At 41.8% G+C, this 24,293-nt stretch overlaps 1 protein-coding gene across 11 annotated transcripts in view; it reads left to right on the top strand.

Annotated features, from left to right (window-relative positions):
- Nucleotides 1–24,293, top strand: part of TSNARE1 (t-SNARE domain containing 1) — a 464,136-nt gene that overhangs the window by 276,071 nt on the left and 163,772 nt on the right. For 10 of the 11 annotated variants that reach the window (XM_069005568.1, XM_069005575.1, XM_069005573.1 and 7 more), the window contains 2 exons: nt 5,869–5,941; nt 18,201–18,283. In XM_069005568.1, coding sequence (XP_068861669.1) covers nt 5,869–5,941; nt 18,201–18,283 — 156 coding nt within the window. Of the gene's footprint in view, nt 1–5,868; nt 5,942–10,649; nt 10,802–18,200; nt 18,284–24,293 lie in introns of those variants that run through there. The other variant, XM_069005576.1, reaches the window with a different exon arrangement.

Here is a 24,293-nt window from a genome sequence, read left to right as displayed (position 1 = left end):
AGAGAAGCTGTGGCTGCCCCATCCCTGGAAGTGTCCAAGGCCAGGTTGGATGTGGCTTGAAGCAACCTGGGATAGTGGAAGGTGTCCTTGGCCATGGCAGGGGATGGGATTGGATGATCTTTAAGGTTCCTTCAACCCAAGCCATTCTGTGATTTTATGGTTCTGATTCCATGATGATACAGCTGGAAGGATTTGTGACCCTGTGGGGGACCCACATTAAAAACTACAGCCCATGAGAAGGACCCAGGTTAGAGGAGTTTGTGGGGGATGGTCTGCCATGAGAGAGACCCCACAATCGAGCTGGGAATTAAGGGAGAAGGAAGAAATGTGTGATGAACTGACCACAGCCCCCATTCCCTATTCCCCTGTGCCACAGCGGTGGAGGAGGGAGTGAACTTGGGGGTGAAGTTAAGTCCAGGAAGAAGGGAAGGCTGGGGAGAAGTGTTTTAAGAGTTTTTTTTTAGTTTTACTTTTCATTACCCTCCTCTGATTTTGACTGGTAATAAATGAAAATGATGTCCTCAAATCAAGTCTATTTTGCCCATGACAGTTACTGATGACTGATCTCTTCCTGTCCTTATCTCACCCCACAAGCCTTTTGTTATATTTTCTCTCCCCTGTCCAACTGAGGAGGGGAGTGATGGAGCAGCTTTGGTGGGCATGTGGCATGCAGCCAGGGGCAGAATGAATAAAATAGCAGCTGGCAGCGTGCAGGATCTCTGTGCTTATCCCTGGTGAGGTGCCCTCTGCAATGGCCTCGGCTCTGTCTGATGAGCTCGAGGCATCTCACCTCCCACAGCCTCTCCATTTGGCTTTTGGTGGACAGGAACCCCCTTCCTGTTGTGTTTCTTGAGCTGGTGTCCCCAGGTAGGTGCTGGACTTGCATCCCAAAGCTCAGCATGACTACTTTAATTATGCAGCACAGTTCTACACTCCCTGAGATGACACAGATCTCTAAGACAGCAAAAGAGAGAGGAAATGCACACAGGCAAGAGAGAGAGAGAGAGAAACTCCACACTCTGGCTGTTGTTGAGTCCCAGAGGAGATCTAACTCAGTCTGTAATTGCTGTTCTGGATAGCTTCTGCCCTCAAAACAATTTTCTGCTGGTCTGTTGTTGCTTAGGCTGAATCAGATTGATTTATTGAATGTCATTTTTTTCTCCCCACCCATAGACAAGAGAAAAATATTTGTTGAAAGGCTATTGCAGCAAGATTTAGTTTCTGCCCATCTTGCATCAGAAGCTTGCTCACATTTTATATTATTTTTTGCTTTTCCTTTCCTTTCCTTGCCCTGTCTCTCAGGAAGGAATGAGGACAGACAAACACCATGCTCTGATTTGTCTTTCCATGCCCATACATGGTGGACCACAGGGTAGGAGATGCCCCACGGGTGTTGCAGATGGGACAACACACGAGAAACATCTCAGCATCTCTTTGGTAAAACATGACAGACACTACAAAGAGCTGTTGGTTGGGTTTTTTTTCTTGTTTCTTCATTCTTTCCCCCAAAGATAACAAGCACAAGGGTTTTGTTTTGCTTTATTGTGTTTTGGAGTGCTTCCTTGTGCAGAAATACACACCTGGGCCTTATAGGACATCTTTCAGGATCTCCTTGAGGTTTATTTTATAGTTCTCCTGGCTGTTTGTTGCAGAGTAGATGATGGGTCAGAATGTGACCTCCCTTGTAAAAATTCAGCAGCTCCTGAATATTGAGGCAGCAATTAATTTAAATGCTAATTTATAGTCCTTGAAAAAAATGAGTGGTTGGTTTGTGAGTAAATAGAAAAGCACATATGCTAAATAGGATAGACCACTGAGACTTTTGATCCCATTTTTATACAAACCTAAGGCAAACATTCCTAGAAATGAGTGCGACTCTTCCCTTGAGGACCTGAGCTGACACTGATAGAGGAGGCTGGGATCTGGCTCCATGTGAGGGAGGAATTATTGACTACACAGATTTATTCTGTGTCCTTCTGAGGAGAGAATGCTCCCCTCTCTGGTTTATTTAACACCATTCCCATGGCTGGAATACAGCAGTGTCCTTAGGAAATCATTAAAGGCAGGGTTATGTTGGAAGTTTGCAGTGTGAGTAAATCTTCACCCCACAAAGCATGAGAGTGGAAGAGAGAAGAGGTTTGCTTCTTTGCTGTCTTGGAAAAACTTCAGTAATGCTCATTATGTGGGGAAATGGGCTGCTGGGACTTATTGTTCTCACATTGGTGACAACGTCTGGGTTTTATAACCCAACTTGCTCACAAACTAATTTCAAAAATGCTGAAATCTTTATCTTGTTAAAGCAAAAAATGGGAAATTGAAATTTCTGGTTTATCTGCAAAATCATATTTCCAACCATTTTTGTGTCAGGTTTAGAAATTTAATTTTTTTCCCAAAATCTCAGTACTATGCAGTGACATTATTCTCTTGCTGAGTCAGGTTAAATTACTCAAATAGTCCTGCCATTTTAACCCAGTGCTTTCTGTTAAGAACTTCCTAAACTAATGTTCCCTATTGAGGGTTAATCCTCTGGAACTTAGGGGCCTCAAATTCTTTCACATCTCTGGTTTTCTCCTCTATCACTTCTCTGCTTTTTTGGCCATCTTTAGCTACTGCCATTTCATTTTATTGTTGACTAGTTTAATTCTTTTTGTTCCAGAATGAATGATATTAAATCCTGTCAACTAATCTGAACAACGGATTTCTCCTTTTGGGGGAAAAAAGGAAAGTAAAGAGAATTTATATGGAACAGTTTAAACCCATCTCCCTCTTGCTGCAGAATACACCGAATGAATTGTTGCCAGACAGGAAAGGCTGGTGTTAATTAAAACCCAGGGAGCCCCAGCCTAGTTAGCTGGCAGGGAGACAGAATTTTGGGAATGGTGGTGGCTGCTGCACTGCTGGGTTCTGTGGAGTCAGAGATTTATGAGGAGCTGTATTTCATTGGGAATTCTGCAAAGTGTGTGCAAACATGGGAAACCAAAGGCAATCTGATTTTCCTAATAAACTCTGATGCCTGGCAAGTTCAGAGGTACTTGGGGATGGAGCAGACCTGGCAAGAAGGAGCAGGAGCATAGCTCCAAGGTATATTCCATTATGGAAGGTCTTTATTTCTGGGTATTTTTCTTTCTTCTATTTCTTCCTTTGTTTTCCTTACATATATCAAGGACTTTGAAACTTCACATTGCCAGGTTAAATTATTCAACAGATTTCTTCCTTCAGGTCAGATTGTTTTTGTTCTCTGTGCTTTATAACTCACCCCTGTTTGCTTTTCCTTAAGTGCAGTAGTCGCAGCGTTCCCTGCCTCACAACTCAGTGCTGGCTCTCACTGATGCATATTTGCTAAACAGTAATTTTAAGTGTTATTGCAACATTATGGAAAGGATCTCTACTCTGCAGCTGCAGATGGCTGGTTCTTCCCAAGCACCTGAATACAAATGGAAAAGCTGAACTGGCATCGTTCACGCACAGCATTGAATTTCCTTTCTCATCCTTCCCTGCCTCATGTAATATCTGGGGATCAGGACACAGACAGCCCAACTCCTCATGGCTAAATCAGCTGGGAAGGGCCCTATAAGAAGTCAATGTATCATCTGTTTTATTCCAGTGGAAATGCTTGGGGTGGGTGAAGGCCATGTATAATTCAATATATTGCAATAAACTCTGTCTAACCGAATGTACCTGCAAAAACATATTTGTGAGTTTTAAGCCACCTTCACTTAAAGTGCTGAAAAAGAAGTACAACAAAATAAAGCAGATTGAAGTGCAGAAATGATTGTGTTTATATTGCAAAGAACAGAAACCAAAAATTATGTCAGTAACAATTTAGCCAAGAGAGAAAAATCATCATTCTGGGTTTTTTTAGTATTATTATTTTTTTGTTTGTATTTTCCTTCATCATCTTTTGCAAAGCAGTTAAACAAGAGCAGAACAACACATTAAAGTTAAATCACAATTCTTCACATTTTGCTAAACTTTAGCTTTCTCCTTTGAAATACTTTCACAAAAAGCTCAGAAAACTTCCCTACGCAAAACAAAAATCACCACTAATTTCTCCTCATTTCCCAGCAATGATTTACTAACATAGTGCTCAAGTACAATCTCAAGTTACTTAATCTTCATTGTTTTGCAAAATATTCTGCAGTATTTACAAGTTAGGAATAATACCATCCATAATTAAAGCTTCGTTATGCTTGACAAGGGAAGGAATGAAGTGCATTTTGTGGTGTATTACCCAGTCTTTGGTGGGGGGAGTTTTTTTGCTTTATTATGATTTCTCACAGCTTTTTCAATCTTTTGTTTTTCCTACATCTTCAGTCATTCAACAATTTTCTGTATTCTACCACTCACAGTGGGACTCCCAGACCTCATTTTAAATTGATGCAGTTCTACTGCATTATGTGTTCAAGTGTTATGCCAGTTATATTCTCATAGCAAACTTCAGTAGGAGGACATGCATTCGTTTTGCACCCTTTTCTAAATTTCCTAGTAGGGAAACGGAGTTCTTTAAAAAGTGTGGTGGCAGCAATTGGATCTTTTGGGATGAACATGGAATCACAGAGTGGGTCAGGCTGGAAGGGACCACAGTGGGGTCATCTGGTCCAACCTCTCTGCTCCAGCACAGTCTTCCCAGAGCACAAAGCACAGGATTGTGTCCAGACAGTTGAGAAACTTATTATCCTGCTCTGATTTTGTTAGTAATAAATTCAATTCATAACTGTCTGTTTTGCCCATGATAATATTTGCAGGAGGAGGTCTCCAGGTTCTTAACTCAACTCATGAACCCTTCATTATATTTTCCCTCCCCTGTCCACTTGTGGAGGGGAGTGAGAGAGCAGATTTGGTGGGTGCCTGGCATCCAGCCGTGGTCAAACAACACACAGGGTTCCATGGACTTACAGTTTGCCAGACAGTCTGTGGAATCTCCATCCTTGGAGGCAGACAAAACCATGGCCCTGAGCAAGCTACATTAATTGTCTGCTCTGAGAAGGGCTGTTGGGCTAAATAATTTCCAGAATTTCCTGCCCATTTCAATGTTTCTGTGATTCTCTGATTTGTACAGCTGAAAAAAAAAAGTACATCCTGTTTTAGTGTCGTTTTTTCTGCTCTGGTAATGTTCTCTTACTGGTAGTGCATTTAGCAGTGTCTATATTATTATGTCTATTATTGCTAAATTAATTCTTTTTACGAGAGACAGTGTCATATGATGTCAACATATGCTCACATTTGCTCTTTTATATTGTGAGTGTTCAGAAATGAAGGAAACAAACTCATGGGTAATTTGCTGTGTTTTCACAGAGAAAATTTCAGAGCTGAATGTAGTTGCTTTTTTTTTTTTTTTTTTTTTTTGTACTACTTGAAAACGTATAAATGAATCTGTTCATGAAACAGCTCTTTCCTTATTGCCCTAGCAATAGGGAGTTTTTGATTGTATCTCCATCAGTTTATGAATAGCATCAGATGGATGCTGTGCTGAGAGATGGCCTTTTTCTGTGTAGGAGAAAACAGTCTGAATGGATGAACAGCCTGCGTCACCAATAACTTTTTTAGAAAGAGAAGGGTTTGCCGCTGTTGTTTTTATTGTTGTTTTTCCTTAGTCCTCCACAATTCTGAAAAGCAGCCATAAAATCTGATCATTTCACTTGTTCCTCTCACAAAGCTTGAGTCAGCTGGCTGACTTAGATCCAGCAAACCATGGCTCTGAGGGACTTTTTTATTTACTATGGGAGCATTACAATTTTCCCTTTTACTTGTACTCCGATGAAGATTTCTGGGTTTGTGTTTTTCTTTGCCAGGCTGGACTGTGGAACGTGCCTTTTATACTTGGATATTCCCCATTCCTCGTTAATGTTCGGATTTCTGTCTTTTCAGAGTGACATGTTGGATGTGAACCAGATCATCAAAGACCTGGCCTCCATGGTGCACGAGCAAGGAGACACAATAGGTAGGTGTCACATGAAAATTATGGGCTTTATTACCCTCTGCCACCCTTCCAACGTGATCTTGTCCCTCATGAGCAGCCCTTTGTTGATGCTGTGATTATTTTCCCTGTGTTTTGAGCTTTTTGTACATCCAGAGATGCTTTGATCTGACAAGCTGCCTTGTGCAATAAGGTTCTCATGTTATGGACAGTTTGCTGGTATATTTAGCATAAAATAGAATTCACAGGGAGATGAATCCATTCCCTTTAGACTGCAAAAAGGAAGATGGAGAATATATAACATTAACTGGAAAGGGATCTAATTCTTCCTTTCTACCTGGAACTGTAATTAAAAAACAATAGTAGTGGTAATTATTATTATGAGTATTGATGAAACTAGAGAAAATTAAGCAGCTTTTTGTTTCCAAATAGAATTTTCATTCCACATAGCAGGGTGTGTAATTAAATTTACAGAAGCCTGACATCAAGATGTGCTCATATACAGTCTGAAGTTTCTGCCTATTACTTGATCTCCTTCTGTTCTCCAGCTACCAATGACTAGGAAAAAACTGGGTGGAGAAAACTGGGAAAAGAGATGTGAGTAACCCCTAGTCCTATCTTTAGAAGCAGCCCATCACTGAGAGCCACCACTTTTTGTGAACAGAGAAATAAGACACTTTAGATCAGCTCCCTCTGACCTTTGTCTTTTCTGATGAAGAAAAATCAGACTTTTTTTCTGTCTCTAATTTTGTATATGCACAATATTAATATGTGGTACTTCTGAAACAGCCTACTTCCAAATTTGAGAGCTAATAGTCCGAAAGGCTCGTTGAGGGACCTAAACTCCAGAGGAGCAAGATTTGTGGGGCTATTTCTCACCTCAAGGTTCAGCTGGAGTTCTCACTGGTGCTCCTGGGAGCAGGAGCAAGCCATATGCAAACCTTTAAAGTAGAAACTCTCCTCTTCTGCTTATTAATCACTCTGGATTTCTTTGCCAAGTTCATACCTTTGCAAATTTCCATTAGCATAAGATACACTATAAGAACTACACCCCTCTGAGAAACACCACTCAGGTTCACAGGGGCAGGAAAAAAATCTAAATTATATTTTAAATAAGTTTTTAGTATATTTTCTTTTTTTTTTTCTACTTCTTTTCCTTTTTTTTTATTTTTTTCTTTTTCCCTTAATGCTGGTTTGAAAGCTTATTTTTGTACATGGATAACTTTGGAGCCTGATTCATCTCTAAAAGCACATCAGATGCTAATGCCTTGAGGGACATGACAACATACATCAACTAGCTTCAAGATCCTCACAACTCCGTTTCTTAAGGCAATATTTATTATTTTAAGATGTTACCCATGCACAGAAGCCATCCCAGTATTAACTTCCCTGTGAGAATCTGTTAGACTAAGTAGGACATTTTGTTTTCGAGCCAGCATAAGGTTTTTGTGGGGTTTTTTTGTTCTTCTTCTTCCTCTTACACTCCAGCAGATTTTTAACAGGTTTTTTTGACTATCTTTTAATCCTGACAGCCAATCAAGGTATCTTCCCAACCAATTGCTGAAGGGTCCCACTGTTTATCTTTTGACATTCATATTACACAAAAGTAAGTGAGGTGAAGAATCAGGAGGCAAGGGATGTTGAAACCCCCACAGTGATAATTTCATGATGACAAGAGACAGCTCTCTTGGCACTTGTTTTATTTTTTTTTTAAGTCTGTTCCTCTGACATGCATGGAATGAAAGCTCTGTGTGTGCTTGTTTAGGAAACACAGGGAAGATACAAACCAGGGAATATGAGATGAGCCCCTCAGCAAAATGCTCCCAGAGAAATCCCCTCTCTGGTTCACCTGAGCTGGGGAGAATTGTGGGGAGAGTTCATCTGGCCTGTGCATGGCACAGGCAGAGTAACCCGTGCTTCTTGCAAAAACCTAAAAGGAGTTTTTCTGGCATATGGGCCAGTTCCTTAAGGAACAACTTGATAATGCTCCCTAGGGGAGAGAGCAATTTCTGTCATGCAGGAAAGAAATAAAATGCAGACTTGGGAGAGGATATCTCTGTTATTTTATATCTTCTGCAAACAAACTCTGTGCCCAAGTTCCTGGTCCTGGCATCTTTTTGGGACAAATATTTAATTATGCATTACCGTATCAGTGAGCCCAAGCCTCTGAAACCAAAACAAGCCAATGGCCTGGGTTAGCTGGGAATCAGCAGTCTCCCCAAAACAATCCTGCAGGAGCTTCTGGCAAAAGCATCCCAGTGCAGCTTCATCACACAGGCTGCTCGTGAGGGGAAAGAGAGCAAGGAGGAGGACACTAGTGGGACAAAGCAATAATTGGCTCTAGAATCAGTGTTGGTGACATGGCTTGGGTTCAATGGAACCCTGTCTGCAGATTTGCAGCTGCTTGGGAGAGATGGGATCCACCACATAAGGAGGACTTTAGTAATGGTGGGGGAGGGACAGTGTGACCAGCAGTCCCTGCCTGGCAGCAGAGGACAGGATTGCTGAGAAAAGGACACGGGGTGATGTGGCAGGAAAGGTTCCCAAAATCATCAAAATGGGGTGTGGGCAGGGTCACCTTCAGACCTGGAAGTGAGCAGGGAAGTGCCTACCAGGCACCACCATCATGGACAAATATCCCAAATCCTCTGCAGGAACTGAACATTCTGTGGTGCTAAATGCACAAAGTACAGGGAATAAACCTGAGGAGTTAGAGATCTGTGAGAAGTTGCAGAGCTACAATTTTGTTGGGATCATGGAGATGTGGTGGGTTGGCTCTCGTGATGAAGTGTTGCCTTGGAGGAATACAGGCTCTTTAGGAAGGATAGGATAGGAAAATGAGGAGGAAGAGTTGCCCTTTATGTGAGAGAGCAGCTGGAGTGCATGGCATGCTGCCTGGAGATGGATGAGAAGCTGGTGGAAATTTTATGGGTCAGGATTAAAAAGAGGACAGGCAAAGTGGATGAGGCCCTTTACAGACAGACAGGAACAGCCTCACCTTTGCAGGTTCTGGTCCTCACAGGGGATTTCAACCACCTCAGCATCAGTTGGAAGGACAACACAGCAGGGCATAACTATTCCATAACTATTCCTGGCATGCATTGAGGACAACTTTAGGGATCTGATGGACAAATGGCAAGATCTCCAGATGGCCAGAAGAGGTCCAAGTCCACTAAACTTTACTGTCATGGTAGCAGAAGGATTCTGCAGCCAAAGCATCCAAGGATTAAAGGCTTGGCACTGTGAGAAGAAAATTATGTTGGAGATGATTGCAGCTGCCACAATCCCTCCTTTCCATACTCATAGATGTCCACTCAGCTGAACTGTAAGTTCCCCAACAGCCTGAAACATTCCCAGTGTTTCACACTGAACATCTCTATTCTGTATGTGTGAGCTTGTACTTCGGTGGTACTGGGATATGTAGGCAAACTTCCATGGAATCAGTTTTGTGACTGGTGTCAGGGAGAAGAGAATCCTTAAATCCTCAGTTCCTCTGAAGAAAGTGTCAACAATACAAATGCAAATATTTGTACTGAAACCTGATGAAAGCAAGTGCACATTTGTCCACTTTTGTAGGCTTCTGTTTGTCTTGTAACCAAGAACAAAATTGACCTGAATAGGAATGAGTGCTTTTTTTTCTGCCCAAGGCTAAAGGAAATGCTGTTCTGTGTTTTAGAAGAGCTCTTTTTCCATCCTACCTGTGTATGTAACCTTATGCCAGAACAACATTCAAAACCTACATTCCTGATCTAAACTGCTCGATTTCAACTTTCACCACTTCTATCACTGTTTATAGCTCAATCGCATTTCTCAAAGCTGCAAGGAAAGATCCACATTGTTCTGGAAACTTTTTACAATTTTAAAAGTGTCACATTTCTGACTTTTTTGAGCAGTTTTGGAAACAAGTTTTTTGTATCTGTAACCTCCCCAACTCCCTAAACTGGGAAAAGATCCCAAGCTCACATAGCGGCCACGTATTTTAACATTGCAAGAACAGAAACACAGGAAGGAATTTTCCAGTTCTCTACCTCTTTGTCCAGAATAAATGCAGACAAATCTATCTTTGCACAAATCTCACTGGCTGAAAGAATCATGGAATCATAGGACAATTTGGGTTGGAAAGGACCTTAAAGATCAACCAGTTCCAACCCTCTGCCGTGGGCAGGGACACCTTCCACTAGACCAGATTGCTCCAAGCACTCTCCAACCTGGTCTTGGACACTTCCAGGGATGGGAAAGCCACAGCTTCTCTGGGCAACCTGTGCAAGTGTCTCACCACCCTAACAGGAAAGAATTTCTTCCTACTAAACCTACTCTACCCTAGTTTTAATCCATTCCCCCTTGTCCTGTCACTCCAGGCTCTTGTAAATAGTCTCTCCATCTTTCTTGCAGGCTCCTTTCAGGTACTTGAAGGCTGCATTTAGGTCACCACAAACCCTTCTCTTTTCCAGTCTGAACAGTCCCAATTGTCTCAGCCTTTCCTCTTAGGAGGGGTGCTCCATCCCTCTAATTAACTTGGTGTCCTCCTCAGAACAGATCAATGTCCTACTGTGTCAAGCTTGAGACTTCCTCAGACTTTCTTTTTAGACCAATACTCATCCAGACTTAGACCTTGGTGCTACTTAGGTTTCACTTCACTTGATTCTTGAAGTCTGGACTTTTTATATCTAAAAATAACTGGGTGAAAAAAATTCTTTATGTGATCTAAAGTTGATGTTTCCTCACTTAACAGACACTTCTGCCTGGTATCTGTCAGGCTGGAGCCTACAGACCTGAAAAAAGAAGTCAAGACATGGCAGCTGCTGCTTTTCTTCAGTCAGGAGGAACTTCTTGATGGGCCAATGAATTCAGTCCTTGAGCGATGCTGCCATTCACTGATGTGCCACACTGTCACTTACTGCCTAGTGATGGTAACAATAGCAATAAACTTCCTTCAAAGGAAAAGATACCTGCATGAATGCAAATAGGTTGCTTATTTTGGAAGCTTTGGGATATGGGGAGGTTTTTTCAGTTTTGTTTTTGTTTTTTGGTTTTTAATATATTTTTTTGGTTTTTTCCTGTGAAACCGAGTCCATTTTGTTGCCTTTCTGACCTGAAGGCCATCAAGAGGGCCCAGCAGCACGTCCTCCTCCAGTGTGACTGCCTGGATGGCACAGCCAGGAGTCTGCTATCAGACTGCAAACTGAGCTGGGAAATCGTTCAACTGGAGCCTTTACTAAACCCTCCCGAGTTATATGTCTCGGCTTGGGACATCTGCAGAAAATGAGCACATCCTGAGAACAGTCCCCTAACACCTGAATGTAACATCTTTAACATCTCCAATCAGTTGAATGTCGCCTGCAAAGTCTCTCATTTGCTTAAGATTCCTAAGTGATTCTCAGAGGAGGCTGTTATGGGAGCGTGTACATTTATGTTCTAACTGGTTCCTGATGGGTTGGAAAATCTTCTCCTGGCTGTGTTGCTTTCAGCGACTTGATGCGACCCAGAATGATGTGTCAGTACAGAGCACAGCCCATGCAGGAAGGGTACACTGGGGTGTTTCTGTGTCATGTATGATGTATTCCACTTCCCATTCACTTCCTGTCAGCAACTGAATAACAGACACAGACTGGCAGGGAATCTGAATCCTTTATTCAAAGGAGTCAGTTGGTCTTAAACACTTTGCTAAGGCATAGTATTTCTTTATATGGCCTGACCTATCCCGTGTTGCCACATCAGCACCACACTTTCTCAATGTCCTTTTATGGGATGATCACTCGCTGTTCACCCGCCCGTCAGCTCCCAGCAAGCTCCTCTCTGTAGGGGTCTGCCCTGTGCCACCTCTTCCCCCCATGGTCCAGTGGAGACAAACCTCTGTGTGCCACCATGTGCTCCTTTGTGCTGCCATGTGCCCCTGCAGGCAGGTTTTACAGCTCACAACCCAATTCTATCTTATAACTCCCCATAACTTCCCAAGAAACTTCCCATTTCTTTGTTCACTTTCAGTATATGTCTTGTCATCAGTTGTGTTTCTCCTAAGTCTAACAAAGCTTTATTGCAAACCACCCCAGCTGCTGAAATTGTATGGTATTAATTGCCTTGTAGGCAACAATTTGAAAATCATGGTCATTGGGTCACTGGCACAGGTTTCCCAGAGAATCTGTGGCTGCCCCACCCCTGGAAGTGCCCAAGGCCAGGTTGGATGGGTCTCTGATCAACCTGGTCTAGTGGAAGGTGTCCCATGGCAGAGGGTTAGAATGAGATGATCTTTAAGGTATCTTCTAAGCCAAACCAGTCTGTGATTCTGTGTTGTGTTTTATACCACTCTCCTTTCCCTGTTTATCTGGACTGCAGCAGTGGTGGCCTCCACTGAGCAGCTCTCTGAACAGGGCTGGGCAGCCTGTAAGGTGCTCAGTGTCATATGAGGCACTGCTTGGTGACCTCTGCTACGACAGAGTTGTTGGAGCCAGGTGTGGGCTACTGTGATCTCTGACCGACTCATTTTACTCGAGATAACAAGCAGCACAAAAACTGCATGAGCTTTTGTGTTTCTCTCCTCCTTCTGCTCTCTGTGAATGTGATTTTTTGTGTCATCCTTTGCATGAGGACTCTCACATTTAGATCTTGTGCTGGCAGTGCTGGCAAGACAGCACATGCTGGCTTACAAGGAGAAGAATAATGGGCGACTCCACACTTGCAAATTTAGTAACGCCTAAAGATTTGTCTGCTGTGTTTGTTTCTGTGTTTGACCCTCATAATGTGATTGGGCTGGTATAATTACAGTTAATGAGCCAGCTAATTTTGTACAAGAAGCAAGGCTCTTCCTTCCACGAGGTTTATTGCCACCCGTAGGATTCTTCTCACATCAATTTATCCAGAGCAGTTTTTGGGTTTTTTAGTTAGAACTGCCATGGTCGCAGTTTCTAATAACACTGCACTTGAGCAGTAAATGTCAGAAAGGCAGAAGCTGCCCAGGTGGGTGGTTTATTTCTGCTAGGAGGTGCAATTCTCTGCCAGACTGTTTGGGAAACATGACTGATGAAGTTTAAGTAAATCAAAAGAGCCATGTAAAGCAAAAGAGGTCAAGCAAGTTGTAAATATCAGTGACCTTACTTGGTAGGTAAAATATATGATCTTTCCAAGGCAGCAAGCAGAAATAAAATATATTTATTTCTATGAATCCACACCCCTACCAACCTTATTTATTCCTGTGACAAACTCAGAAACTTCTTTCATCAGCAATAGGACTTGATAACTCAGCTGTGTGATGGAAAGTGAGTTTTGTGTTAATTATAGACAGAAGTGGACTTCTGAAAAATGTTGCATGCAAATGAAATTAAGGGATTTATCCAAACTGTGTCAATTCATGAGCTGTATTTGCAGAAAAAATATAATTTTGATCTTTACTTCTTTTTTTTTTCATTTGAAAATTTAAAGAAACATATTTTATTTTTCTTTAACTTGGATGTCTTACAGAATTAAAAAAAAAAATGTATTGAGTGTAAATCACAAGGAAAAGGTTGCCCAGAGAAGTTATGGACTCCCCATCCCTGGAAGTGTTCAAGGGCAGGTTAGATGTGGCTTGGAGCAACCTGGGATAGCAGAAGGTGTCCCTGCCTTTGGCAGGGGGTTGGAACAAGACAATCTTTAAGGTCCCTTCCAATCCAAACCATTCCACGATTCTCTGATTCTATGAAAGGAAAGGGTGTGCTACAGGAAAATATCTGGAACTTCCCATTCAAAGAAATTTGAGCTGTTTTGCTCTGTAAATTGCTTTCAGAGATTATTTGAGAAATAAAAAAAACTGACACACCCATAAATTACTTCATGAAAAAACCCCTGTTGTTGAAATACCTTTTTTTTAATCAGGAAAAGAAGGAAATAGGGAAAAAATTTGATCAGGTCTGTTGCCATGATATAATATTCCCACATGTGCAAATTTTGTGGGTTTAAAGCTAAAGCATTGGATTGATTATCCCAGGCCATCTGAGAGCATCATATGGGAATTAAGGACACCTTGGATGGGTAACTGAGAGTGTGCAGTGGCCACTGAGTCCAGAACAGGCACCCTCAGGACGCTCTTCATGTGCTGACTCTTCTCCTGTGGCAAACATCAGGAATCTGAGGCCACTTGTCTCTGGAAGAAAGAACAGTAAATTGCTTTGCAAATGCCACAGTGATAATATTTCTGCACTCTGCCATTTAGCACCGAGCAGATGATAGGAGGTGCCTTATTCTCTGACAGGATGTGTTGTTTTCCAATAGATACACACAGGACAATGTTTGAATTTTAAATCCCTGGGAGAGGTATTCTGGCAGGCATGGCAAACCTCTGGCCGGGCAGTACCATTTTTCAGCACATCCATATGTAGCAGATGCTTGACATTTCCAAGATGCATTTCAAGGACAATATAAATCATTCAGGAGAAAAAGTGCTGTAAATTTATGCTGGTGCTCAGCCATTGCCCTGTAGCCACTTTTATTCATTCAGACCAAGGGGTTTGGGCTGTTGGCTGAAGAAAACCAACAGGAAGAGCTGGTTATGACATTTTAGGGTACTTCAAATACTCTTTCCAGGCCTGCCTGGAAAGTGGTGCTGACTGGTTGTTCAGTGCCTCAGTCCTTACCTCTGAGGGTTGTGATGTGTTGTTGTGTGGAAGAATTAGAGATCTGCTACAATCAGATAGGAAGGTAGGGTCTATCTGCCTTTTTTTGGAAGCAATAACCACAGCTCCTGATGAGTCACAGAGCTGAAAATTGTATTTTCTTGCACCAATCTAAGCCGGTGTGACCCATTTAGCCCGAGTTTACCATATAAGCACAATTATTTTATAAATCCTCTCGTGTGCAAGATTTATAACTCAATGTTTACATTGAAGTTTGCAAATTACTAACCCTGAGCCATTTTAAACTTTGATCTGGAAGAACTGTCATAGTTTTCCTTCCCTTTAACATCCACAGTTCTGTCTGCACTAAGCCTGAGGGTCTTTTGTTCATGGAATGACGCTCACTTAAAACTTTCCAAGTACATGGAAATTCGAATGGGCAAAATTCATTTTCACGCTGAAAGCAATTTCCCTCCAAACTTGGCTTTTAATTAGAAAAGAAACCTTTATGTATTACCAAAATACTCCCCTTTTTTCCCCCTTCTTCTTTTTATTGTGCCTCTCAGTATGCTGTATTGATTATTTTTAGCCAGAAGTTGTAGCGATAAAAGAGGGTTAAGCTTATTAAAGTGCTAAAAATAAAACCATACTATGAAAACCTGAAGGGGCCCATTTTGGTTACTGCCAAGTGGGAGCATTTAAAAATTCTCATTCACAAGCTCACTTTCCTGTCTTTAAAGTGGTTTAGCTGAAATTCTGCCTTGTGAAACCAATCCATTGTTGCTGCTGTAAAAATTCAGGTCATAGGAGTGATTCCTTGAAAGATTAGGGCAGAACCCCCACTCCAGCCACTACAATTTCCCATATAAGATTCCTGTTGGTCATTAGAAGGGCTTGATCTCAGGACCCAGATAGCTGGATAGTTGAAAGATACCTCTTGGGGTCATCATTATTTTCATCTCCATAAATAAATGTGATAAATGTGTCATAAAATCATAAAAAAAATAATCTAAAACCTGGCTAGCTCTGTCACCTTCACAACTCCTATTGCAAGACTGTGTTTTAGATGAAAAATTAGAAATATTTTCCTAATTCTCTGATGTATTTGTTTGCAAACACCATCTGCTTTGGTGCAGGCCTATCCCTCAGTTTACCAAAATGTTGATGATATCCCCTTAGGATTTTTGTTTTCAAGTTGTACAATAGATTTGTCACTAGAGTCTGAGGGCAGAAAGTTGTTGTGGGATTCAGTTTCTTTGAGAAATTCCAGACCCAGGGCTGGATTATCTCATCTGTTTGGGAACAAAGTCACTGTCCCTTCATCACAAAGCCAAAAGGAAAGGAAAAGGCAGATCCCTCCAGCAGGTTTTTTCAGCCTACTGAGGATGCTATCACCCTTGTCTCTCTATCCCAAGCGAGGTACCTTGGCAAGGAGCCTGAAAGTGGCCAAGGTGAGTCCTGAACCACCACTAGTTCAGCAAACTGAAATGAATTCACTGAAATGCCTGTCAGTGACATATTCATCATTGACTTAGTAACATAATTGACTTACTGCTTTTTTTTTTTTGATTTGAGCCAAATTCTCTTTCCTCTCCTTGCTTTCCCGTGTTAATCATCAGAAATCTCTAGTTAAATTGCTTTACATATTAATGTCTCATTATTTTAGAGCTTTAGAGCTGGTTTGGTGGGTTTTTTCGTTTTAGTTTTTCCCCTGTGCCTCAGGATTACAAGTTGCTTCAAAAAATAGAATTTAAATGGGAGGTTTACTTATTCCAAGGCTGGTATTCGCCCACTGGGAGAATGAGTGAGCAGAAACAGTCCCACCAGGGCCCAACCTCCCTCTGTAACATCCTTCAAGTCATACAGGACAGGTAGCACACATCCTTACTTGGGAAAGCCTGTGCTGGGGAAAACCTGGATGCTGTTTGCAAAAACAGTGCCTAAGGTATGGTTCTCCCATTCCATGGAGCGCTGAGGGGGTGTGCACAGTGTTTAATTCTATCTAACGATGGCAAATCTCCTCAGGCCTCCCTGCAGGCAGTGGAAAGCGCTGGGTTCCTCCAGAGGGCCTTTTAAGGGAGCTAAATTAAGGAGCTTCTATGATTGCCTTCTTCCCCAGGAGAAGCACAGACAGATTACTCTTGTTTTAGAAGGATATATTTAATACATTTCTCCTCTGTAGCTCCGCTCTGCCTAAATGATTAATTTTCTGAGGCCAGTCAGCCTTTAAGAGACGTTGAGCAGTGAAAGGTGTCTGCACTAAGATCCCAAGAAACTTTATACACGAGCAAGTTCTGTTACATTGATTAGGCCCTTGGGGTTTTGCTCTTCTTCTCCTTTGATTGTGGTTTTTTGGTTTGTTTTTGTTTTTTTTTTTTCTTTTATTTGCTTTTTTAAGGATTTATTTTATTTTGAGTTAAGTGCATAATTACATTAACAGACTTTAACACAGTTTCATTTAAAAATGGCAAAACCTGAATGCAATCACTTTCCACAAATTATCTGCAAACTCTCATTTCTTTGTCCACCACAGAAGTGGCAAGATTAATTCCTGTTCTTTCCTTTAGAACCAAAGAATAAATTACTTGAATCTTTTGTGGCGTGTCTTAATCCAACCCCCGATACTACTAATTGAAGAATTTCCATTGGTTTTATTAAGGATTTGAGAAATCCCTGGAACCTAATTCTCCAATTTCGACCTGAGGTTGAGTTCTCCTGATCATGTTCATGCACTGTGTGGTGCATTTTGTGCTCAAACGCTCTCAGAAACAGACCAAGGGTACCTCCTCTTCCACTGTGGCCAGAAATTATTGGCTGCACATCTCTTGGGGGACAAACTGGTCAAGATTTCCAAGATTTCTGCTGGAAAAACAAACCCTTTTAATGTAGGTTTTATACCATAGGTGTCTTGCTTTCTAAGCATACTCAGGAGTCAAAGTTAATATTTGTTTTTGGTGGAAGTGGGGACCTTCCAGTTGTGATGTGTAGCTGATAATCTTTCTTTTCCAGTCTCATTTTGATTCCTTGTGGTTCCTCCAGGCTTCCCCCAGTGCCAGACAAACCAATTTAGGGTGAGATTTTTCTTCCTTAATTTTAGATTCCGTCAGTTTGCCTCAATCTGAGCCAAGCTGCCACTCCACTGCAGCTTGGAAATGTGGTCCAGGAGTTTGGCTTGTGGTTTGTTTAATCTGACCAACTCCTGGAGAGTGGGAGGAATTGCACACCATGGATTTGTTCTCTGTGATATTGTCTGAGATGATTTGGTCAAGAACAGACACCTGGGCATGGTCAATAACTCACATGGACCCAGATGAATCTTATCCCTGAGCTCTAATAACGAGATAATTTCAGGTGTCCTGTCCCTTCCATAATTTAATCTAGTAAATTTATCAGTCTTGAGCTGCTTTTCGTTGAATTCCCTGTCACTCTTCCCATCGATTTCAGTGGGAATGGGATGAGAGGTAACCTCCATCCTGTCAAGGAACCCATGGAGAGCTGTCAGTCATCCTGCCTCTGACTGATGGGTTGGATGTTCATCAAAATGGGTGTTGGTCCTACTTCCCTGCAGAACTATAGGTCGCAAACAAGGGGCTGCTCCTCTCTTTATGCCCATGAGTAATTTGCTGAATTGCTGTTGGTGTAAAGCCTTTGTTTTTGGTTTGCACCCTGTAATTATCTTCTATTCTTTTAATTTGCAGATAGCATTGAAGCCAACATTGAGACCTCTTCTTCTAATGTAGAATCAGCCAACGAGCAGTTGGCAAAAGCAAGTCAGCACCAAGTAAGTGGGACTATAAAAACCCTACAAATGCTCTCAGTAATAGTATTTGCAACAAACAAAACACCTGGCAGCTGTGAACCAATGGGCACATGGATTTGTGCTACCTGGAAAGGTGATAAAGCATATTCCAAGTAGGAGCTAAACTTTTATATATATATGTATATATATATATATGATTAAATTACCGTAGCACAGACAATTTGCTTTAGAGTAGTCATTAAGAGATCTGCATATTAAACAGACATTTCCCAGTAGGAAAGTCAACAATTAGCTACTTTTGTTCTTGGAAAATCACCATAAAAAGCACATCATTTATATGAGCTTTGTTTGGTGTGTTTCCCTATAATCAGGCAACAGTACTTTAGGAAAAGAACTTGAGTTGTCAAACAATATGATGTGGTTGGTGAATAATGGCTGTGGTGGTGTTGGCGTTCAGCACTTTTCAACAGCAGTTTGAGGGATTTTTTTATGAATTGCTTTTTTTTTCTTCATTGGAGCAAGAATAAAACACACACACACACACACACACACAGAAACATTAATCTTTTTGAAAACAGCTTGTGCAGAAATAACTCTTCGGTGGTAATTGTTAGTACTTTCCAGGGATGAACGGGGGTGGGGGAATGAACAAAGAAAAACTTGTTATCAATTGCATTATGACTGATAGAACAAAAAAAGCTGCTAGTTTTCTTTTTTCTTCGAGCATAAATTGGTTATTTTCATGCGCCTGGAGTTTTGACAAAATGTGGCAGAGCTCCATGAGAGCACATAGTGCCTTTTAGTTGGTCCTTGGGCACAGTGGACTCTGAAGCTCTGGGGCAAACCTCCAGACCAAGGGCGTGAGACTCACAGGTGTTTTACTCCGATGTAATGGAGTGATGTGATTTGAAAATTATCTATAGCTCATTTTCTGGTGAAACATATTGTCCCAATTTTGGGTAATGAGTTTTGTAGAACTTTGATATTGCAGAAAATAAGCGTGGTCTACAGCTAAATCTTGGTTTTTAATGTATATTTATTCAAGATTATGTGTGTCACCCTGCATGTAATCCTGCATTCACTTTGAAAATAACTTGTTACATACCACATGAAGTCTAAAATGAAACTGGAATGAATTTAATACTTGACCTGACTGTAAAGCTGATTGCAAAGCTGCAAATGAGTTAATGATGACTTTGGCTAAAAAGGTCGAAGAGGAGTCAGGCAGAAAATGAATGCAGTACAGTCTAAAGGATCTGCTTTCTTCAGCCAGCAGGAGCTGCTGAAATAGTCTGCCCAGTCAGGAGGCCATTTTTCCCTCAAATATGTTCATCAGGATAAAGATATAGCCAGTTTTAGCAAGGCAGCCCCTGCTAAGGACATAAATATAAACTGATTGGTGTACAAGAGAAAACAGAGTCTCTCTTGCGCTTGAAACGAGCCCATACAGACAAATATCACTGAGAAAACTTCATCTGCTAATGAAAATATGCAATCCAGATCTCCTGTGGAGCACAGGGAACTCTCCTGTACCCTACTGGATGTGGATCACCAGACAAATACATGTAAAAACAGCTCATCCTCTGTCACCTCTTTCATGAGGTTCCCTGGGATGTGACCAGAAAATGAGGCAGCACTTTTGTCATTCTCACTGCTGGCCTGGGGCTGGTCAAATTGCGTGTGATGCCTCATGTGTTGTGTGCCATGATATCTGCTCATCTTACACCCAAAGGGACACTGTCCCCATGGTGTGACAGCAAGGGCCCTGATCCCACAGCCCTCAGGGCTGCTGTAGGGAGGAATGTTGATGCCCCTTGCATACATATGGATAATGCAGTGTGAGTACAGGTCACCCTCCTGGGTGGTTTGCCTGGTTTTGGCTGCTTTGGAAATATCTGGGATGGGTTTGGGAGAGTGATCAGCCAGATGGCCCTATGGGTGAACTGCTTTTAAGGGATCTGCCAGAGCTTTACACACTCTGAATTAAGCCTCTGCTCATCTGTGCTGCTCAGGGATCAGAGGCACAGGCTGTTTCTTAAATCTTACTGAGCAGTTTTCCTCTTTTTGTTAAACTGCTAATTCATGAGTATATTTGCTTGTTACTTATGTTACAGTGTGATTATCCTGTAAACGCAGACTGGCTTACAAACATTTGTTATTTATTACTGTTTATATGTATATAAACGTGTGTGTGTGTGTATGCAGTATTTTTATTAGTCTGTGTAGGGTTTTTATTAGTCTGTCAACAAATGTATACATAAATTGAGAAATCAGAAATGTCAACACTGCTGAAACATTCAAGTTTAAGACCTTCTGTGGAACTTAATGGAGGGATTTCTGTCAGGAATAATGATTAAGTGGCTGGTTATTTAATACAATGTTTGCAAGCAATCCATGCAGCCACTTCAACAATACAACTTGGAGAACCAGTCCCAACCTGCACATTAACATAACAAAGCATCAGTAAATAGTTTTTCCTTAGCTACTACAAAATAAGGCATTTAGGTTCCCTGAAATTATAGAAATGTTACAAAAAAATGTAAATCTCTTCATGCAGGGCTCCTTTGTCTGCATTTTAAATTTGGTAAGGTGTTCCTTCCTCTTGAGATGTGTGTGCTAACAGCAGTGTTTTATTACTTGAAGTGAATTCTCATGTGCCCCATCTGAACTCTAAAAGATTTAGTGGGAGCTGTCAGAGCTTTGGAATAAAGATTTATATATATATATATATTAGCAGATTTTTTTCCTTTCATTTTAAATTACAATTGCAAAATAATTGTGCTTAAACTTACTTTTACTACAGGTAGCAGTTAAGCTGGGCCACCGCATTATCTGTGGGAACACACAGGGTCAAAATGCAGATGAAAGCAGTAAGAGTTGAATATTGATACAAGGAGAGGAATAGAGGCCTTTTTCCCTGTTGGTGACAGAAATGTGACAATTTTACTTTTTTATTTTACTTTCACTGGAAAATTTGAGTTTAAAAAATGGCTGAGGTGAACAAATCTGGTAGGGAGAAGCCAGTGGAAATTACCTCCTGCACTGGTCTTGTTTCAATGCCTTTCTTTTTGGTGAGGGTCTCATTTCTCTTGGGCCTCAAGCAGGAATGATGACTCTGGCCATTAATAACAATGGCCCAGATTTGCATCTTGAAATTTCCTTGTCCCTGCCCCCAGAGAAAATGATTCATCCCACCCATCTCAAAACACCAATTTTAGCTTGGGTGAAACTGCTTTCTGGAAGAGACGGATTTGTCAGACCAAATATGAGTGTGTTTGGTGGTGAAGTGTGTTTAAGTGTCTAAACCTCCTTTCCATGATTCAGGAGGAGAAATTGCTTTCAGCACATCTTGCCTCATCTCACAGGAGATGCCTGACATAGGTAGGTCTGATGGCTGCCTCTCATGACAGGTCTCTTCTCTCCTTTGTCCATTAAATTCAGATTATATCAATTATACCACAAATATTTCAATGGAAATTTAATCCCATGCCTATCACCTGTCTCTTTATTGGAAAAAAGGGAATATCTAGACACCCAACCTGCCGTTGAGCTTAGTTTAGGTGGGCTGGACTTCGTACTAAAGGGATGGCTTTTTACTTTGCTCAGTTTGCTCAGAGCTTCCTGCAGATGGATTGAGAGGAAGAAAGAGAAACCAATGCAGACTCCATGGGTACACATTAAACCAGTTGCTCTTTTTTTATGCAAAGTTTGGCCTAAGTTCAGCTTGGCCTCACTGACTGAAGGACTCTGTGTGCTGACTGCTGAAGCTAATTTGTTTTGGAAGAGCTGCTTGTGTTGCTCTGATTAATGCTGGTTACTTTCCTTCCCTGTATCCTCTGTGGAAGTCAAGCTAATTTGGATGCACTGGCACTGCAAAGGCAAACAGCAGTTCAGTGACCCACTTGTGTAGTCTAAGAACAATGAGTTTTTTTCCAGTAAAAAAGCAATTCCTGGGTCTGGCTTTCATGGGTACACAAAGGGGCACTTTGAAGGCTGGAGCTCTAAGGAAAAAAAGCCTCATAAGTCTGTGATATTTGCAGAGATCTTATCGCCTGGGGACCACTGATAAGGGAGTGTCTTCAACTTTCACACAAAAAACTCATTGGTATTTTAACAGCAAAAGAAAATTTGAGTTTCAAAGATCACCTTCTCAGAGTCTTTGAAATTTTCTGGCATGGTAGCCCCTCAAAGCACTTGTTACTCATAAATATTGTGACAATGAAGATCATCTCCTCCTCTTCACCATGGATATGCCCTAAGACCTTGTCTTTTGCTGCCATTAAATAATTTGAACCTTAGTTTTATAATTAAATGCCAACTGGCACCATGATATGATGGGATTGCACTCTGACATGCAGCAGTCATCCAGCAGCTGCAAAGCCACAGGGGACCAGCATGGTTGGATTATCTTGATGCAAGTGACCTGCTTAATTTGGACCTCTCACTTCAAGAAAGACATTGAGGTACTGAAGCATGTCCAGAGAAGGGTAACAGAACTGGGGAAGGGTCTGGATGATGTAGTGGTTTTGGTCCAAAATACTCATTACTTACTTATTTACCTTCTGTGAGATAAGAATTAGGAGAAAGCAAAGCAGGCACAAAACTTAAAAGAATATAAAGAAGTTTATTAACAGAACTAGAAGAAAGAAAAAAAGTCAGAACACTTCTCTTCTCCCCACCTTTCCCCCTTCTCCCACTGACAATGTAAAAAGACATCCCTTGAGATTTTCAATCCGTTTACCACCTCTATAATAACCTTGTTCAGTTCACTTAGGGAGAGGAGTCTCTCTTGCTCCTGCTATGGAGACATCTCCACAAGAAGTTCTCTCATGGCTTCAGTATCACAACGAGACACCCGCCCGGGTTGGTTCTCTGCTTGCATGTGAGAGTCCGTTCCCCCGACTTACAGCTTTCCCCACAGCTCCTTTTGAGGATCCAATCCTGAGCTACTGGGGCACCATTTTAAGGTTGAGCCATTCAGAAACAAAGGTTCTCTTCACCCATCTCTGGGAGCATCTTCATCTCTAGGAATAGAGGCCCTCCCCCTTCCCTGTGAACAAAAGGGTCCTCATCATCTTCATCTCTAGGACTATCTCTGGGAGCATCTCTAGGAACAGAGGCCTTCTCCTTCCGATTTGGAGCAAGAGTCCTCATCACTTCTATCTCTCCCCGTTCAAACTTCTCTTCAAATCACAGCTGCTTCAGCATTTGCTTATTTCAGCACAGGTACTTTTGCTCACAAGTACAGTTCGAATGCTCCACCCCCAATGCTTTAATGAAATTACAGTTGGTACTCTGGTATATCATAGTCTATCACCACCATAGGTTTACAACAGAATTTCAGCTTCTAAGCACCTCGTCTTTCTCCTCCCTCAGGGTTTAAACTCTTCCCTCTTTACTGACTTTGGTGTCTTTATGGTGTTTTCTTGACCTCCCCTCTTCCTCAGGCTTGGGAGAGGATTGATGTCTGCAGGCTTCATCTGTTCTGGAGGGAACTTACAGCACTAAAAGGGTTAATCTCACCCGGGCCTTGCAGCTGGAGTTCTCTTATCACTGTTGGTCACATCATCTTTGCTGCACAGCAGGGCGGCCTCAGCTGAATCTTTGGCTGCACTGGAGAAGGGGAAGCCAGGCCAAGCTGTCTGCACCTAACAGGGCTGTGGGGGGGCTGTGGGTGGAACAGGGCCACGGGTGGAACAGGACCACGGGTGGAACAGGACCACACGGCTCCAGGATGGCTGTGGCCCGGCCCTGCTGGGCCACATGGGCTGAGCCCAGTTACCTGTCCCAAGGCTGGAAGCAAGAGAGAGCTTTCCCAGGGTTTGTCCATTCTTAAATGTGGATCACAGAGGTGTGTCAGGCTTTTTAAAGTGGCTTAAAAAACTGTCAATATTCAAACTAGCCAGTTGATAGGTTCTGTCAGGTCATAGAGGAAGCTGTAAGCACCTCTTTGCAAGAGAATCACTTCCGTAGCTATGCTAACCCATGACAATGAGAAGTAGCTGAAGGAGAATTTCTGCATGGAAAGGGT

This window comes from Aphelocoma coerulescens, chromosome 2 (genome assembly GCF_041296385.1).
Source record: "Aphelocoma coerulescens isolate FSJ_1873_10779 chromosome 2, UR_Acoe_1.0, whole genome shotgun sequence".
NCBI lineage: Eukaryota > Metazoa > Chordata > Aves > Passeriformes > Corvidae > Aphelocoma > Aphelocoma coerulescens.
This window is presented reverse-complemented; position numbering and strand designations above follow the sequence as displayed.